This window comes from Polypterus senegalus, chromosome 1 (genome assembly GCF_016835505.1).
Source record: "Polypterus senegalus isolate Bchr_013 chromosome 1, ASM1683550v1, whole genome shotgun sequence".
Taxonomy (NCBI): Eukaryota; Metazoa; Chordata; class Cladistia; order Polypteriformes; family Polypteridae; genus Polypterus; species Polypterus senegalus.
In genome coordinates, this window is record NC_053154.1 from 276082211 (window position 1) to 276097482 (window position 15272).

At 37.3% G+C, this 15272-nt stretch overlaps 1 protein-coding gene across 2 annotated transcripts in view; it reads right to left on the reverse strand.

Annotated features, from left to right (window-relative positions):
• Positions 1-15272, reverse strand: part of morn4 (MORN repeat containing 4) — a 121453-nt gene that overhangs the window by 75416 nt on the left and 30765 nt on the right. For both annotated transcript variants that reach the window (XM_039774951.1, XM_039774943.1), the window contains exon 3: positions 9463-9577. In XM_039774951.1, the coding sequence (XP_039630885.1) occupies positions 9463-9577 (115 nt within the window). The remainder of the gene's footprint in view (positions 1-9462; positions 9578-15272) is intronic.

Sequence of the window (15272 nt, forward strand, 5' to 3'; positions counted from 1 at the left end):
GTTAGATAGCGAGCACCAGGAGGGACCAAACAAATATGAATGAAACAAATATCCTACCAGTCCACAGGTTAAGACGCAGACAACTCGGATGTCCGGAGAACAAAGCCAGGTAAGTCTCAAGGCAGGGATAGGCCGAAAAATAGTCCATATACAGCCAAATCAGCAGTCAAGCTGGAAATCAGTCTAGCTTTAAATGATTGAAAAATAAAACTAAATGAATAAATCTGTCCAAAATGAAAATTAAAACAGCTGCTTAGTCCATTAGATTGTAAGTTAATTGCAAAAAAAAAAGTTAGAGTTACTGGAGAGCAGCGGTGAGCAGTCACGCCAGCGTTCACTGAACCGGAAGTGATATTAACGTGTCTAAGAAAGTGTCGACCTCATCGAGAGGTTTACTTACCTCAGCAGTGACATTCATGTCTCTAGTGACTCTTCCTATGAAGTCAGTAGATAGATTGGGAGAGCATGGTGGGTTATGAGGTTGCTGGAAAGGGGTGTGTGGTGCTCCCGATATCTATGCAAAAGGACGAAGGTCCAAGTCTTTAGAGTCCTGGTGCTTCCCGTCTTGCTATATGATTGTGAGACATGGACTCTATCCAGTGACCCGAGACAAAAACTGGACTCATTTGGTACTGTGTCTCTCTGGAAAATCCTTGGTTGGTTTGACTTTGTGTTGAATGAGCAGTTGCTCATGGAGTCCCGAATGAGGCACATTACATTGTAAGGGAGCGTCAGTTACGGCACTACGCCCACATGGCGCGTTTCCCAGAGGGTGATCCGGTTCATAAGTTCCTCATTGTTGGGGACCCAAGTGGCTGGACCAGGCCAAGGGGTCACCCACATAACACCTGGTAGTGGCTGATAAAGGATCATTTCTGGAGGGTAGGACTGGACCGCGTGTCTGCCTGGGGGATTGCCAACCAGGATCCCGAGTTGTTTCGCCGTGTAGTAGGTACGGCAACGCACTGTACCAGTGCATGCTCCCCAACTTGACTTGAACTTGATATTAGAAGATATTGAATCTTACCACGGCTTTGTAAGGGTAGGATTCATCAGAGTCAATTTTTTGGTTATTAATAACACATTGGAATGCCTGGGTCATGAAACCTCCATTACAGCCGTGATTTCCATACCTGGATGAACAGTCTACGAGGTTCTGTGCACTAAGAGACACCAGTTTGCCTGTTTTTAGCTTGAGCTAACCTTCCAATGCACCAACAGCACTGAAGGCCCAACAAGCTCACAGAATCCCTTGTTTGAATGTACTCTCCTTTATCCTCAGGTACCTCCTTCGGGCCTCTCATCTCCCTCTCTTTTGGACATCCTCCTCACTCGCAGTTTGCCAATGCTGAACTCATGTCTTGCTGTCTTTGTATTATTTTGGTCACTAAATCACTCTGTCCACCACATGTCAGGTCCTTTCTTCTCTCGACTATCTTTACGTCCTGCAGTGGCACACTTACTTGTCCTTTCCATTGGTTACAGACACCCTCTGTTTGATGGTGCACTTTTATAGTGTTCCTCACTTGCTTTCTCCTCTCTGAAGTATCTATCGCTCAAAAGGCCGCTTATGCATCAGCGTTTTGCTAGACTGTTCTTTCTCACTTGTTATGGTGTTTCACTACTTTGTATACTTCACGTTCCCTTTAGCGTTCTTTTATCGCTTATTTCTGTCTAAGCAGTTTAGCGTACTACTAAAGCTTTCTCTTTTTCCCCCCCGTCTTCCCGTTTCGGCGTTTTTCATTCTACTATACATTGAATGAATGAATGAATGAAAAACACAAGTTCAGATGGAGGGCCATGGGCAACTCCATTTAGTACTGAAGGTATTGGGGGAAAAAAAGAAAGAGGTTTCTGTTAAAGAAAACATAGTACAGGTCTGGGACAACACATATATGTCTTACTCCTGGGCTTGGTCACGACTGATGGTTTAGGTAATAATGAGGATTGCCAGGAAGAAGCAGGAGTAGAGACAGGGTTGCTGACTTCAATGCATCTTTATTTTAGATTCTTCTTGTCTGAGGATCAAAGTGAAAACCGTTATACTAAGATACAATACCCAAATACTGAGATACAATACCCAAAACCTTCCATGTTTAAGGACGCCACACTCATGCATGTGACAACAGATACCCATTTACTGTATGATAGTGATAGTTTGCACTGACTGCCATTTCAGTTTAGAGGAGCTCTAGTAGGGTCTCCCATTGATTCTCACATCCCACCCTTCTGTGTGCACAATATTATGCGTCTCAACATTGTTACAGCAGGACTGCATCAGCATGTCCTTTACATATAAAATCATCATCTTGGAACTGCAGGCACTATATTAAAAAGCAGGGTACAGTCGGCTTATGTTTAGACAGACTGCGATGATCTATAAATGTACTCTTTGCAACTGTTTTATACAGAATAATACCATTGTATGTTATTTAAATGTATGCATACTTTATTTTGTTCAAAGTGTATAATCTTAGTTTAGAAGATCAGACCATTGAAAACCCAACAGAAGACAGCAAGAGATTCCACAGATAAAGCAACCAGGATCAAATCACTAGGCAGGACTGTCTATTACCAGAATAACTAGCCAATCATCTGTGACATCAGAAAGACAGAGAGAGATACCCCGTTTCCAGCGGAGAAATGCCATTCACTTGGACATCCATGCATCACCCTGACTGCTGAATTTATACAAGCAAATGGGATAACACCCTCTTTAAATACTAATGTTTCCTTTTCTGACAATCTTTAGTAAACTTTCTATATTTTATATTATATATCTTTCTACTACTATTACTTTATTCTAACAAAGTAAACACAGGGCACCTGGGATCTCATTCATAAAACATTGCATGGATTCAGGCAGAAATTCCAAGAAACTGAAAATATATACATAGTTACTTTAACAACATGGCAGGCACCACGTACTGCACCATTACGTCTGTGAAAGCTACTTTGCCAAAAAATAAATGAATCATGGGTTTGCAAGACCACCAAGCCATGACATTTGTCAGCCTCATCACAACATCACAGATGACTTGTGTGTTAATGGAATGTCACTGCTTACGGCTTACAAAAGCAACATCGTTCTCACTAGGATCACTGATTGAAACAACAGTACAGTAAAATACGCTCATTAGAAAAAATGGACACTGTTGAAAATTGCCTTATGTTGGCAAAAACAGATTTTATGTATTTACACTCACACCATTCGATACACAATGTAGTATATTGCCGGTCAGTTAATGACTTCCAGCACAGTATGCACGAATGAGTGAAGCTCCCCGAGATATTCCTGACCGGTAAGGCAGTTAGTTCACTGAGAAGTGGCAACAGGTAGACTCTGTAAACTGACAAACAAAAAGGTTCTTCGGTGCAAATACACAGCATTGACTCTCTTAACAGACTGCAAGCTGTTGCGGAAAAGAGGATGGTATCAAAATTGGACGCCATCATGAAATATTCCATTCATCTAATCCATGGGGTGCTTTTTTGGAAAACTTTTAGCTACCAGTTCATTCCACCATGGTGTGCTAAAAAGCACCTCTGGCAGTCTTTTCTGCACACTACTATCAGGCAATTCAATGTGTCCTCCTAATGTACCTGCTAAGTTCATTTTGAAATATCTGCAAAATATACACTTATTATTATGTATTGATTGATTGATTGGCTGAACTCTCTGTCCTGTAAATTTGTATACCTACGTTTTTTATGTTTCTGATACTGCACAATTGAATTCTCCCCATGGGATTAATAAAGTTTTATCTAATCTAACAGAGAACTAATAGAGTCTGTATATAATAATTATCACTTTTGAGGTGTGATGTTTGTCACATTCTTATACACACTGAGACGTCATTTAGCTGGTTAAGTTTTTCAAACTTGTTGTGTACAGATGGGTCAGGGTTGCTGTAAATATACAGATATTCTCCTGTCAAACTCATCAACTTTTCTTCTATAAACCCCAGTGTTTATGTGTAAAACTAATTATGCCCGTTTCAAGTCTCTTTTTATGCATATGCAAATTTTATAAATTAACAGGATGAGGGAGACATCCCAGCCTAGGACAGCACAGGGAGAGTTACGCATCAGTGAACAGTAAGTGACTTTAACCGAGGAGTATCAGCCTTAAGGTCTAAGTTATATCCAGGAACACCGATGTGGTTTTCACTCCGAAGCTAGAGAGACTCTATGCAAAAGTATTGAGGAGTGATAGGCTAAGCAAACAATTATTTAGTAAATGATTAATCAACACACTTATTGATTAATCAATCTAATTACTAATTTTGTCTAAGTAATTCAAATAGGTATATCAATGTGTGCTACATTTAAATACAGAATGTGAAAATGTCAGGATAAAAAAAAAACAACTAAAATATCTCAGAAGACAACACTGTTAACAATAAAATATTTATTTCAGAAAAGCCTAAAAGTAAAAAATATTTTTGACTAATAATGGACTTATTAACATAGCTTAATAACAGCAGTTCAACTTGAAACAAGAGCCAATAATTAGGCTTTCGGGTTCTTTCAGACCTTAGTGTTACAATAGTTCCACTCCATTACTCGTTACATATTATTATTATTTTTTAAACTGAGATATATTTTATTCATAGACACTAGGCATACTTGGCCTAAAGCAGTCTAATAATGTTTCTAATGTATGAAAGATACCAATTGAAATCATACTGCAGGAGATGAGCAACTCGTATCGCTTAAAGAGAAGACCGAAGTAAAACCAATATCGCATACTTTTGCAGCTGCAAAGCATTAAATTTGAAATTAAACTGTTTAGAAACAGTTAATTTTTGCACTGCGGACTTTGCGCTTTGTTCTGAAGGGGCAGTGACCGCACAAGTAATTTGTTAAAAATATATTTTCCATTAAATGATAATGGCAATAACAAGCAAACATTTATAAAAATGGTGAACAGTGCTGACAATAAATGCATAAACCCGTTAGTTAATTTTAAATTCCTAATTTTTGTTGGCAATTTTTCACTTTTTCAAAAGTAAAATACTGGATATCTGTGCAGTGCATTACCACATAAGTGTGCATTAATCATCCATGAAAAATTCTGTGCATGACGTTCAGTGCAACACACAAAGGAGCTCATTCAGAACCGCTCTTCTACTAAAAGAAAATTACTTTGTGCACGTTGTTTCTCCGTTGTGCTTCTTTCCAGCGTCACAAGGTGGGGGTTGCAGTCATCAGCCTGTCGCCACAGACGTGAAGAGAGAATGTGGAAAGAGCTCAGAACCATTATACTTAAGGTGTGCTTATTTACATACCTTTTTCATGTTAAAACCATGATTTTGCTGAGCTATACAGTCTGCGCATGCAGTATTCTAAACTGCTATAGAAATTGTGTTTCTTTTCTAAAAAAAAAAAATCCAACTTCCAGCAGCAGCCCACCTGCACAAATAAAGCTGTGTGTCACTGTGCCACAAACTACATCAATCAAGATTAAATAAAAATATATATTAATGCATCAGCCTGATCACTTATTGAATGTGATTTATTTACAATTTAATGATTATAAAAAAAAACCTAAAAATAACTTTTTAAAGCTGACCTATGGTTTTATAGGATATTATTGCTGATCAATTTTAATAACCACTGATAAGTAGTTTTCTTTCAGATCCAGGAGGTGACAATTAAAGAGTTACAAGATACCAACACTGGCTTAAACATCAGGTAAAGGGTAAAAATGCAACTCAGCCCAAAATAGAGCTAGCAAGTGTATTTACCACGCTAGCCTGTCACATTTACTTGCCCTATAAACTAAAAAAATCATTCTACTTAAGTGTGCTCATGAGTAATGGTGAGTAACTGAAAAGTGCAGACAATCTGCTCTGTCCAAAGACACTAACCTTTGTCTGGACGCTGGTCGTTTGCTTGAATTCCTCAAGTTAATTAGCTTCACAACAGTAAAAGAACAACAGCTAGGTCACTGCAAGTGGATTTCTTACACCACTGTTGGCTTTTCTTACGCTATACCTCCAACTTGCTTCCTCTTCAGTCATTTGTGCTTTTGTGGAATACAATTTGAGTTTGACACACAATAAGCAAGATTTTGGGGTGAAATATTCCCACACAGAGGAGAATTTTGCCTGATATTTGGAGGAACCTTCTTTCACTGAAGGTGGTACAGCCAAATTTCCCCCAAATAAAGTTCTATCTGTGATTCTGGTGCCATGATTATTCTATTCAAAAACAGTACAGGGACTTTCAGCATGCCAGCACATAACATCATGGAGGTGCAGGAACATTTGGAGAAAATACAATTTGATTATAATGTTTAGTCGACTGCATCGATTAATAATAGCAGCCTTTCAAGCAGCCATCACTCATAATAAGTGCTTATGTGAATAGGATTTGTGTGTGTGCACACGTGCGTATCTTTCTACGTGTGTGTTAAACCTATGGTGTAAGAATACACTGTAGACCAAACGGAAAACAAATTTGGGGTGTTCCACTCGCCCCACAATAATACACAGTATGCATCCGTCAAAGTAAAATGTGTGTTTTGTTCATGGATTTGTTCTGGAAGTGGTATTCAGCATTAGTCAACCCATCCAATTCTTATACCCCAACATCAGTCTGTTTCTAGATGTCATTTTAACCAAATGTGTCGTTAAGTGAGTTTCTGTCTTCCACTAACAGCCCAAACATGCAAACTTCTCTCAGGCAGCGAGCAGGCCAGAAATAAAACCTTGGTCTCTAGAGCTGTGAAGCATCAGCACTAACCACTGGACCACTTCGCCACTTGGCATATGCCAATAGTACATTCTATCAGAAAAAAAATATCCAGTTTCCACAATCTATTGAATATTATTTGGTGAATCACTTAAGAGTTGTGCACCAGTCAGGTACAAGTTGATGATTTCATTTAATAAAATCCAAACTCAACCTACTGCATAATGGCTGGGCTTAATCAAGTCTTTAATGCTTTTACATTCTTATGTCAGGCACCCTTCTATTTTAGCTCCATTTTACTTTTAAAAGTTTTTGTAATGCAACACTGTTCTAATTGGGCTGTGATTTACTCATGATTCTCTTAATTATTGCATTTTGCACTGTTTTAGACTTGTTGCAGCAAGTTGAATTAATTGAAGTGGTACAAAATCACGCAAATAATTAAGTGGCAAACTAAAAACATATTCCTAGAGTGCCACATGACACATTTATAGAACCATCTGTTCACACTACTAATAACTTTAACATATATGGCTTCATCTGTTAGACTGAACAATTTGTTGTATCATTTAAGGGAGTAACATTAAATGGCTGGAAAAAATGTCCGGATTTACGGCCTCCACAATCATTGAAAGGAACAGCGCCAAAGTTATTTTCGGTCATGCACTGCCCGATAGCACCTTCATAGTCTCAATGTGAGCTCCCTTTGAAAAGGGTGACGGAGGTGATGCTCTTTAATGCAGCTGTAAACTGCAAAGGGCACTCCCAAGCAGCTCTAAACCCAACAAAATGCCCAGACATCAGAGGTAAAGTTCAGACAAATTGGGTTTACTGAGGTCAGGTAGGACCACACTAATGGAAGGTAAATAAAAAGGAAAAAGACACTTTGAATACCTGTAAAGTAGATTCACTCTGGCTTATCTAAGTCTTCCTGATCCTAGCTTGCCCATTAATTCTTCCTTTGTCTTTGATCTCCTTGTCCTGCGCTCCAGCCCAATCCAACAGAGCCTGCCCTTGCATGGCTGTGCAAACAGGGGTTATTTTAAAGGATACCCCACAAGCACATCTAGGGTCATGCTTATTTGACCTCAAAGTGATTTCTGGTCATCCTTCGTCCCTCAGGTGGCATGCAGGCGTCTCTTTTAAAGACCCCTGCATTGTGATTAGCCAAAAGGACTAACTGCTGGCATTTCACATTTCTCCAGCATCTTATATGTTTATCCTTTCGTCTGGACAGTGGTCTCTCACAACGCCAGGATGGAAAAAAAAACCTGCTGTGCATTCCTAGGCCCTGCTGTTATTAAAAAAAATGGCATGAACTATGTTAAGTGTGAATCCAGTTGAGCAGTTAAAAAATGCTTTATTAACTTCCCAATCTTAAAGGGGAATCCAAAAAATAGAGAATGCTAATGGTAGGCAAAACAGGCAAACACAACCAAAACGTTAAACAGAAAGTCAGGCAAAAGGTTAAAATTGCTAAGTGTAAAATTACTACATCTTATCTTGCACAATATTCTAGCCTAGCTCGTTTGCTTATTTTTAGGAGCTGGGAAAACTACTCGCAAAAAAAGGGTCAAAAAGTGAGCTAATAACTAAAACCTATTTCAGTTCAAGGTTATTGGCATGTTAAATTCTTATTTTTGTGTCTCCTTAGAATAGTGACAGCAATGCAATACCAATACAAAACACAAAAATACAGCAGTATAAACAGAATGCAACTTATACAATATACTGTATATCATCATTAAATATAACATGATATGCAACACTACATGCAGTAATTGTTACTAGAACTATGTAATCACTAACCTTACAACCTGTGGATTGGAAACTTTCCCTGAATCTGTTACTGCCAAGTGTGCACAGTCCTGTATCATTTGCCAAAAAGGAAAACAAAAGCAACTTTGCAGGATGACAGAGGGCTTTATTAATACTCTTTGCTTTCCAAAGGAAGCTAGGTGACAGTAACATTCTGTGCTGCCTTTACCACCCTCTACAGTGCTTTATGTTCTATAGCCAAGCAGGATATTATACAGTGAGGAGTACTTGTGCAACTGTAGGGGTTCCTAAGAAGGAATGGAGAAACCCAAGCTTTCCATAGCTATTTTAGGAAATAGAGGAACGGATGAGATTTTTGGGAATAGTCAAAATGTATTTTGCACCCTCCAGGAAATTGCTCACTTTCTTCATGGTATCCCCTCCATGAAATTGTGGCCTGCCATTAACAGGATTGTTGTCAGCAGGTAAGCCTTCTTTTCTATTAAGTCACGTCAGTTCATAGAACAGTTATTTATTTTTTCTATATTTTTCTTCAGCAATTCTTTAAATTAATAATGGCTTCTATATGTTAATGCACTCATTCATTTTTTAACTTCTAATATCAGTTCTTGGGAAGCTAGAATGCATCTTTTTATTACTGTGCATTTTGCATTCACCAGCAATGGATGGAATGAAAAGATGGAAAGAAAAAAAAAAGATTAATAAAAGAGAGCACTGAATAAAAGAGTACTGAAATAAGTCATCAACAAACATTTTAAATATGGACATCCCTGTTAATTATGGTCTAATACCTGGCTTTGACACGCTTAAATTACATTCAATTATTAAATACTAAAAGCATACATGGTTGGCAAAGTTTCCACGGATTCACTTTGTGTAGTTTGCAAGTTCTAACCTAGTCTGTGAAGAATAGCTTCAGGTACTTAGATGCTTAAAATATTTCTAGCTCTAAAAAAAAATGATCACTGATAGTTTTATACTGACCTTGAGCCATCTGAAAATGTTAATACCCCACGACCATTAAACAGTCCATTTTCAAACTGTCCAGCGTAGGTAGTGCCATCAGAAAATTTTAAATGACCGACTCCATGCCTTCGGCCTATGGAGAGGAAAAAGAAAAAAAACTAAAACAGAAAAACATGACAGAGTGCTGCTGTAAAGCCCATGGGTTCTATGTGGGCTATCAGTTTTATATACATATACACAGTTACAAACCTTTTTCATAACCATTGGGTAGGGCAAATGAGCTGAAATATGCACTTCTCAATCTGTGCAATAAATAAATAATAACCTGCTTTTGGCATGGAGATTTAAATAAAAGAAACATGAACCAAACTAGATTTAACACTCAATTTCTAAAGTGATCACTATGCTCAAATTTCTTATTGTATAAAGTAACTAAACGGATGAAAACATGAATTTTATAACAACTACTGATGCAGATGAGGCATGCAGCCTAACTACCAAAATCCACTGTTTGGTATTGGTTCTTTACAAATTAATATCTAATTAAATATAATATATATTAATATTCAACTATGTCACTGAAAAGCAGTAAGTATTGAAATAAGTTTACTATTTTTATTTTCCATCAGAAAAGATATATTTATCAACTTAATTTATTAAACAATTTTGTCATTTCTCACGTTGTTAATAAGATTAAATGTTGTTTTTCACATTTGTCAATAGGCAAATTGTTATTTTAATGTTCTTTGAATTGTATTGTATCCTAGTAAAGAAAAAGAGTAATAATTTGGTTCACTTGAATGTTGACTAATGCTAAGGTACTGCAGCATATGCTCGAGTATGTTAAACCCTTTTAATAAATGTAAGTTTTATATACTGCCATTCAGAGTGCACCATCACCAGTTACTTTACATAGCATATAAGGATACATTTCAGAATAACTGTCTTAAATCTAGAAACACAGTATGAAATACATATGTAGATGTACAAAAAATATAATTAATGCTAAGAATAGGCAAATTAATCCCAAACACAAGAAATATGTACAAGAAGAATAATTAATGGTGGGTAAAAGTATTATGGAAAAAAAAAATGGAGTCATAAACAATAGGCATTATGCTACAAAGCACATGAGTTGAAGACATTTTTCTAAAATAATTGAAAAGTGTTAATAAAGGTTAACTATATAGTACAGGCTTAATTGAAAAATACTTAAAAAATGAAAAGAATATAAGATCACAAACAAAAATATGCATTTTTTTTACAATCTGATTTACCGTTTTGATGTTTTCATGCGTTCGAGACTAGCGTGGGCGACCTGGGCATTGAACGTTTCTACATTTTCTTGTCCTTCCTTGAAACATTTGTGCCACTCAAAAACTTGTGTACGACACAACTGTTATCACCGTACACTGTTTTTATCATTACATAAGCTTCTGTGGCCATTTTGTTCAATTTAGTGAGAAATTTGATTTTGATTCGTGGTTTGATTTTTCCCCCCCCCCAAATCAAAATTATCGCAACTCGTGTAGCAATTGTCATGCAAATACTGACTGGGCTATTCACAGGATATACCTAGCCGGTCGGCAGTTTGAGAGGGCGTATAGTTCTATGATTCACGTTAGGCCGACCTCCAGACGGTTTTCCTGGAAAGTCCCAAGCTCAGTCTGGTTATTTTTGTGTCTCACCTCATATTCTGCTCCTTCACACTTGATACCGGCATGTTCTAGGCCTTCTTGGAACATTCTATATGGGGACTTTAACGGCCTTCCTCTTTTCCTCTTGCTGAATGGTGAAATACATCTTACTGCAGTCTCTGGCTTATCCTAGCATGGTATGCCTGCAACTGAGAGTCTGCATTCTGTTACTATATCTTGCTGCCTCAGTGAGGCTGACTTGCAAGATTTCTTCATTTGCTTTCTGGCTACAGCAGGAATTAAGCTGCAATGTGAATGTAGCCCTTTTCTGACTGAGCTGCAGTCAGGTTCCAGGCTTTCATGATCTAATGACTCCCCTGCAATCAAAAACAACTTATTTCTTGTAATAACAGTACAGTATTCATGAAAAGGAAAAACAACAAGGATTATAATAATTCCACAAATTAAATAGAACAAATCAGGACATATTCCTATTAGACCATAATTATTAATCATAAAAATAAAAGCAGTTAAAAACCCTTAATACCATGAACCTTGGAGGGATACTGACAAATCAGGGTCAATTTCCTTAATTTAACACACTCTGTACATTTAACACTTTTCCCCCCAGTTTGTCTATTGAAAAACACTAAATTAAGGTTTTACAGTATCTCAAACCTGCCTGTCTCTACACTTCAGTCAGAAATTAAACATTTTTTTATTAAATTAAATCCATGCATGTTATGTGTATGGCCAATTTATTGCTGTTGAAGGAAAACATTTTGAGACCCCAATGTTATTTCGCCAGCTCCCTCTTCTACTAATGATTTCAAACGTAGGTGTTTTTGGTAGCTCGGCAATGATTTGTTGTGTCAATTGCTTGCTTTGAGAACTGCGCATATATATATTATATTATATATATATATATATACTGTATATATATATATACACATATACATATATACATACACACACACACACACAGTGGGATGCAAAAGTTTGGGCAACCTTGTTAATAGTCATTATTTTCCTGTATAAATCGTTGGTTGTTACGATAAAAAATGTCAGTTAAATGTATCATATAGGAGACACACACAGTGATATTTGAGAAGTGAAATGAAGTTTATTGGATTTACAGAAAGTGTGCAATAATTGTTCAAACAAAATCAGGCAGGTGCATAAATTTGGGCACCACAAAAAAGAAATGAAATCAATATTTAGTAGATCCGCCTTTTGCAGAAATTACAGCCTCTAAACGCTTCCTGTAGGTTCCAATGAGAGTCTGGATTGTGGTGATTTTTGGACCATTCCTCTTTACAAAACATCTCTAGTTCATTCAGGTTTGATGGCTTCCGAGCATGGACAGCTCTCTTTAACTCACACCACAGATTTTCAATTATATTCAGGTCTGGGGACTGAGATGGCCATTCCAGAACGTTGTACTTGTTCCTCTGCATGAATGCCTTAGTGGATTTTGAGCAGTGTTTGGTCGTTGTCTTGTTGAAAGATCCAGCCCGCGCAGCTTCAGCTTTGTCACTGATTCCTGGACATTGGTCTCCAGAATCTGCTGATACTGAGTGGAATCCATGCGTCCCTCAACTTTGACAAGATTCCCAGTCCCTGCACTGGCCACACAGCCCCACAGCATGATGGAACCACCACCATATTTTACTGTAGGTAGCAGGTGTTTTTCTTGGAATGCTGTGTTCTTTTTCCTCCATGCATAACGCCCTTGTTATGCCCAAATAACTCAATTTTAGTTTCATCAGTCCACAGCACCTTATTCCAAAATGAAGCTGGCTTGTCCAAATGTGCTTGAGCATACCTCAAGCGGCTCTGTTTGTGCTGTGGGCGGAGAAAAGGCTTCCTCTGCATCACTCTCGCATACAGCATCTCCTTGTGTAAAGTGCGAATGGTTGAACGATGCACAGTGACTCCATCTGCTGCAAGATGATGTTGTAGGTCTTTGGTGCTGGTCTGTGGGTTGACTCTGACTGTTCTCACCATTTGTCGCTTCTGTCTATCCGAAATCTTTCTTGGTCTGCCACTTCGAGCCTTAACTTGAACTGAGTCTGTGGTCTTCCATTTCCTCAATATGTTCCTAACTGTGGAAACAGACAGCTTAAATCTCTGGGACAGCTTTCTGTATCCTTCCCTAAACCATGATGGTGAACAATCTTTGTCTTCAGGTCATTTGAGAGTTGTTTTGTGACTCCCATGTTGCTACTCTTCAGAGAAAATTAAAGGAGGAGGGAAATTTACAATTGACCCCCTTAAATACTCTTTCTCATTATAGGATTCACCTGTGTATGTAGGTCAGGGGTCACTGAGCTTACCAAGCCAATTTGAGTTCCAATAATTAGTTCTAAAAGTTTTGGAATCAATAAAATGACAACGGTGCCCAAATTTATGCACCTGCCTGATTTTGTTTGAACAATTATTGCACACTTTCTGTAAATCCAATAAACTTCATTTCACTTCTCAAATATCACTGTGTGTCTCCTATATGATATATTTAACTGACATTTTTTATCGTAACAACCAACGATTTATACAGGAAAATAATGACTATTAACAAGGTTGCCCAAACTTTTACATCCCCCTGTATATAAATCTTGCATGATGCATCTCTTTGTTGTCTCCTACCTAATGTATACAGATAATGTATTATTTTGCTCATCTGTCTGTTGCCTGTAATGTCACGCAACATACCAGTTTCTCATCATTTTTTTAGCCTAAAAATGTAGAAAATATTTACTTTGATTTTGAAAACTTAAATATATTTTTATTATTTTGTGGAGGTGAGATTGGGGGCCCTTTGGGCCTAGAAACCACCCCTAACACCCCTTTCCTCAATGTAAGTTGTGGGGGCTTCAGCTATGCCAGGTTTTACCATGTCTAAGTATCTTGGCAAGACACAGTAGCCCACACACCTAAAATCCAGATTAGAAAACCAGGAAATGAATTAACAAAAGGGGCAAGGATAAATTTGTAGTTAAAGAGCAGGCAGAGGATAGCAGAAAAGTAAAAAAAAAAAATCACAAGGCCAAAACTCAAACCCAGGAACAAAGTCAGAAAATGTTTCCTAACAACCTAACATTAACCTGGAATTTGTAGTCCATTAACTATTCTAATGTTGTATTTCAACCAGGGTTCTTCCACTGGCTGTTGTTCAAATCCTTGTTTTATGTCCTTTTGGTTTATTTTTGAGTCATTTATTGATGTTACTGTTACTTGCATTAATTTATTTGTTTTATTCCTGATGCATGTGTTATGCTTGTGTATTAGGCGTGGTTTTCAGAAAGCAGGGCCACCTGCCCATCACCACAAGGAACTGCCCATACCCCTATAAAGTAAAAGGAAACCCACAGTTCCTTGATGTTCATATCAAATACTCTTGGGAGCTGATGACTGTTTATTGCAATTATTTGCATGGTTTGGCTCACTGGGTTTTTTTGAACTTTTTGGTCTGTTCTTGACGATTCTTTAGATTTCATATTGGGACTTTGTTCACCCTGAATTACCTTTGCTTTTTCAGGCACTTCCTTTTTGCCTTTTCTGCTCCACAGAGATTCTTGTTACTACAGAGCACTTTTTTGAATAAAAAAAAAATGTATTTATAAAGATCCCGTGTTTGCCTTCTTATTAGCTGGGTCTAGTTGGCAATTTTGGGATATTTTTGGGATCATTTGCTTGTGAACTTTCAAGATTTACAACATCTAGAAATTTTATTGTTATTTGCAGAAAGGTTTTTGTCAAAATTATGGCATTGCAAGTTTCATAAACTCTTGTATGAAAGTTAGCTGCCTATATGACAGGACCACACTAAATAGAGAGTTATTTATTAGCAAAACAAACATCCAAATGAAAACACATTAACGTTAAGAAATAAAAAAGTAACTATGCAAAATTGCTCAAATGACTCAGATAAATAAAAAGTGCACATATAGAACAAAATATTTAAAATCATAACATTATGTTGATCCCAACATTTTTAAAATCCATGCTGAAATATTCCCAAGTTTAAAAAGATCTATACTTTTGTAGTTATTTTAAGTAAAGAAAAAAATTTATTGGAACCAAGACAGTATGAATCAAATATAAAACACACAACAACATACATGCAGTAGTTTCACACACATTTGCTTGCCTCCTAACAATCACACATTTTCACCTGCATTATTTTCTATT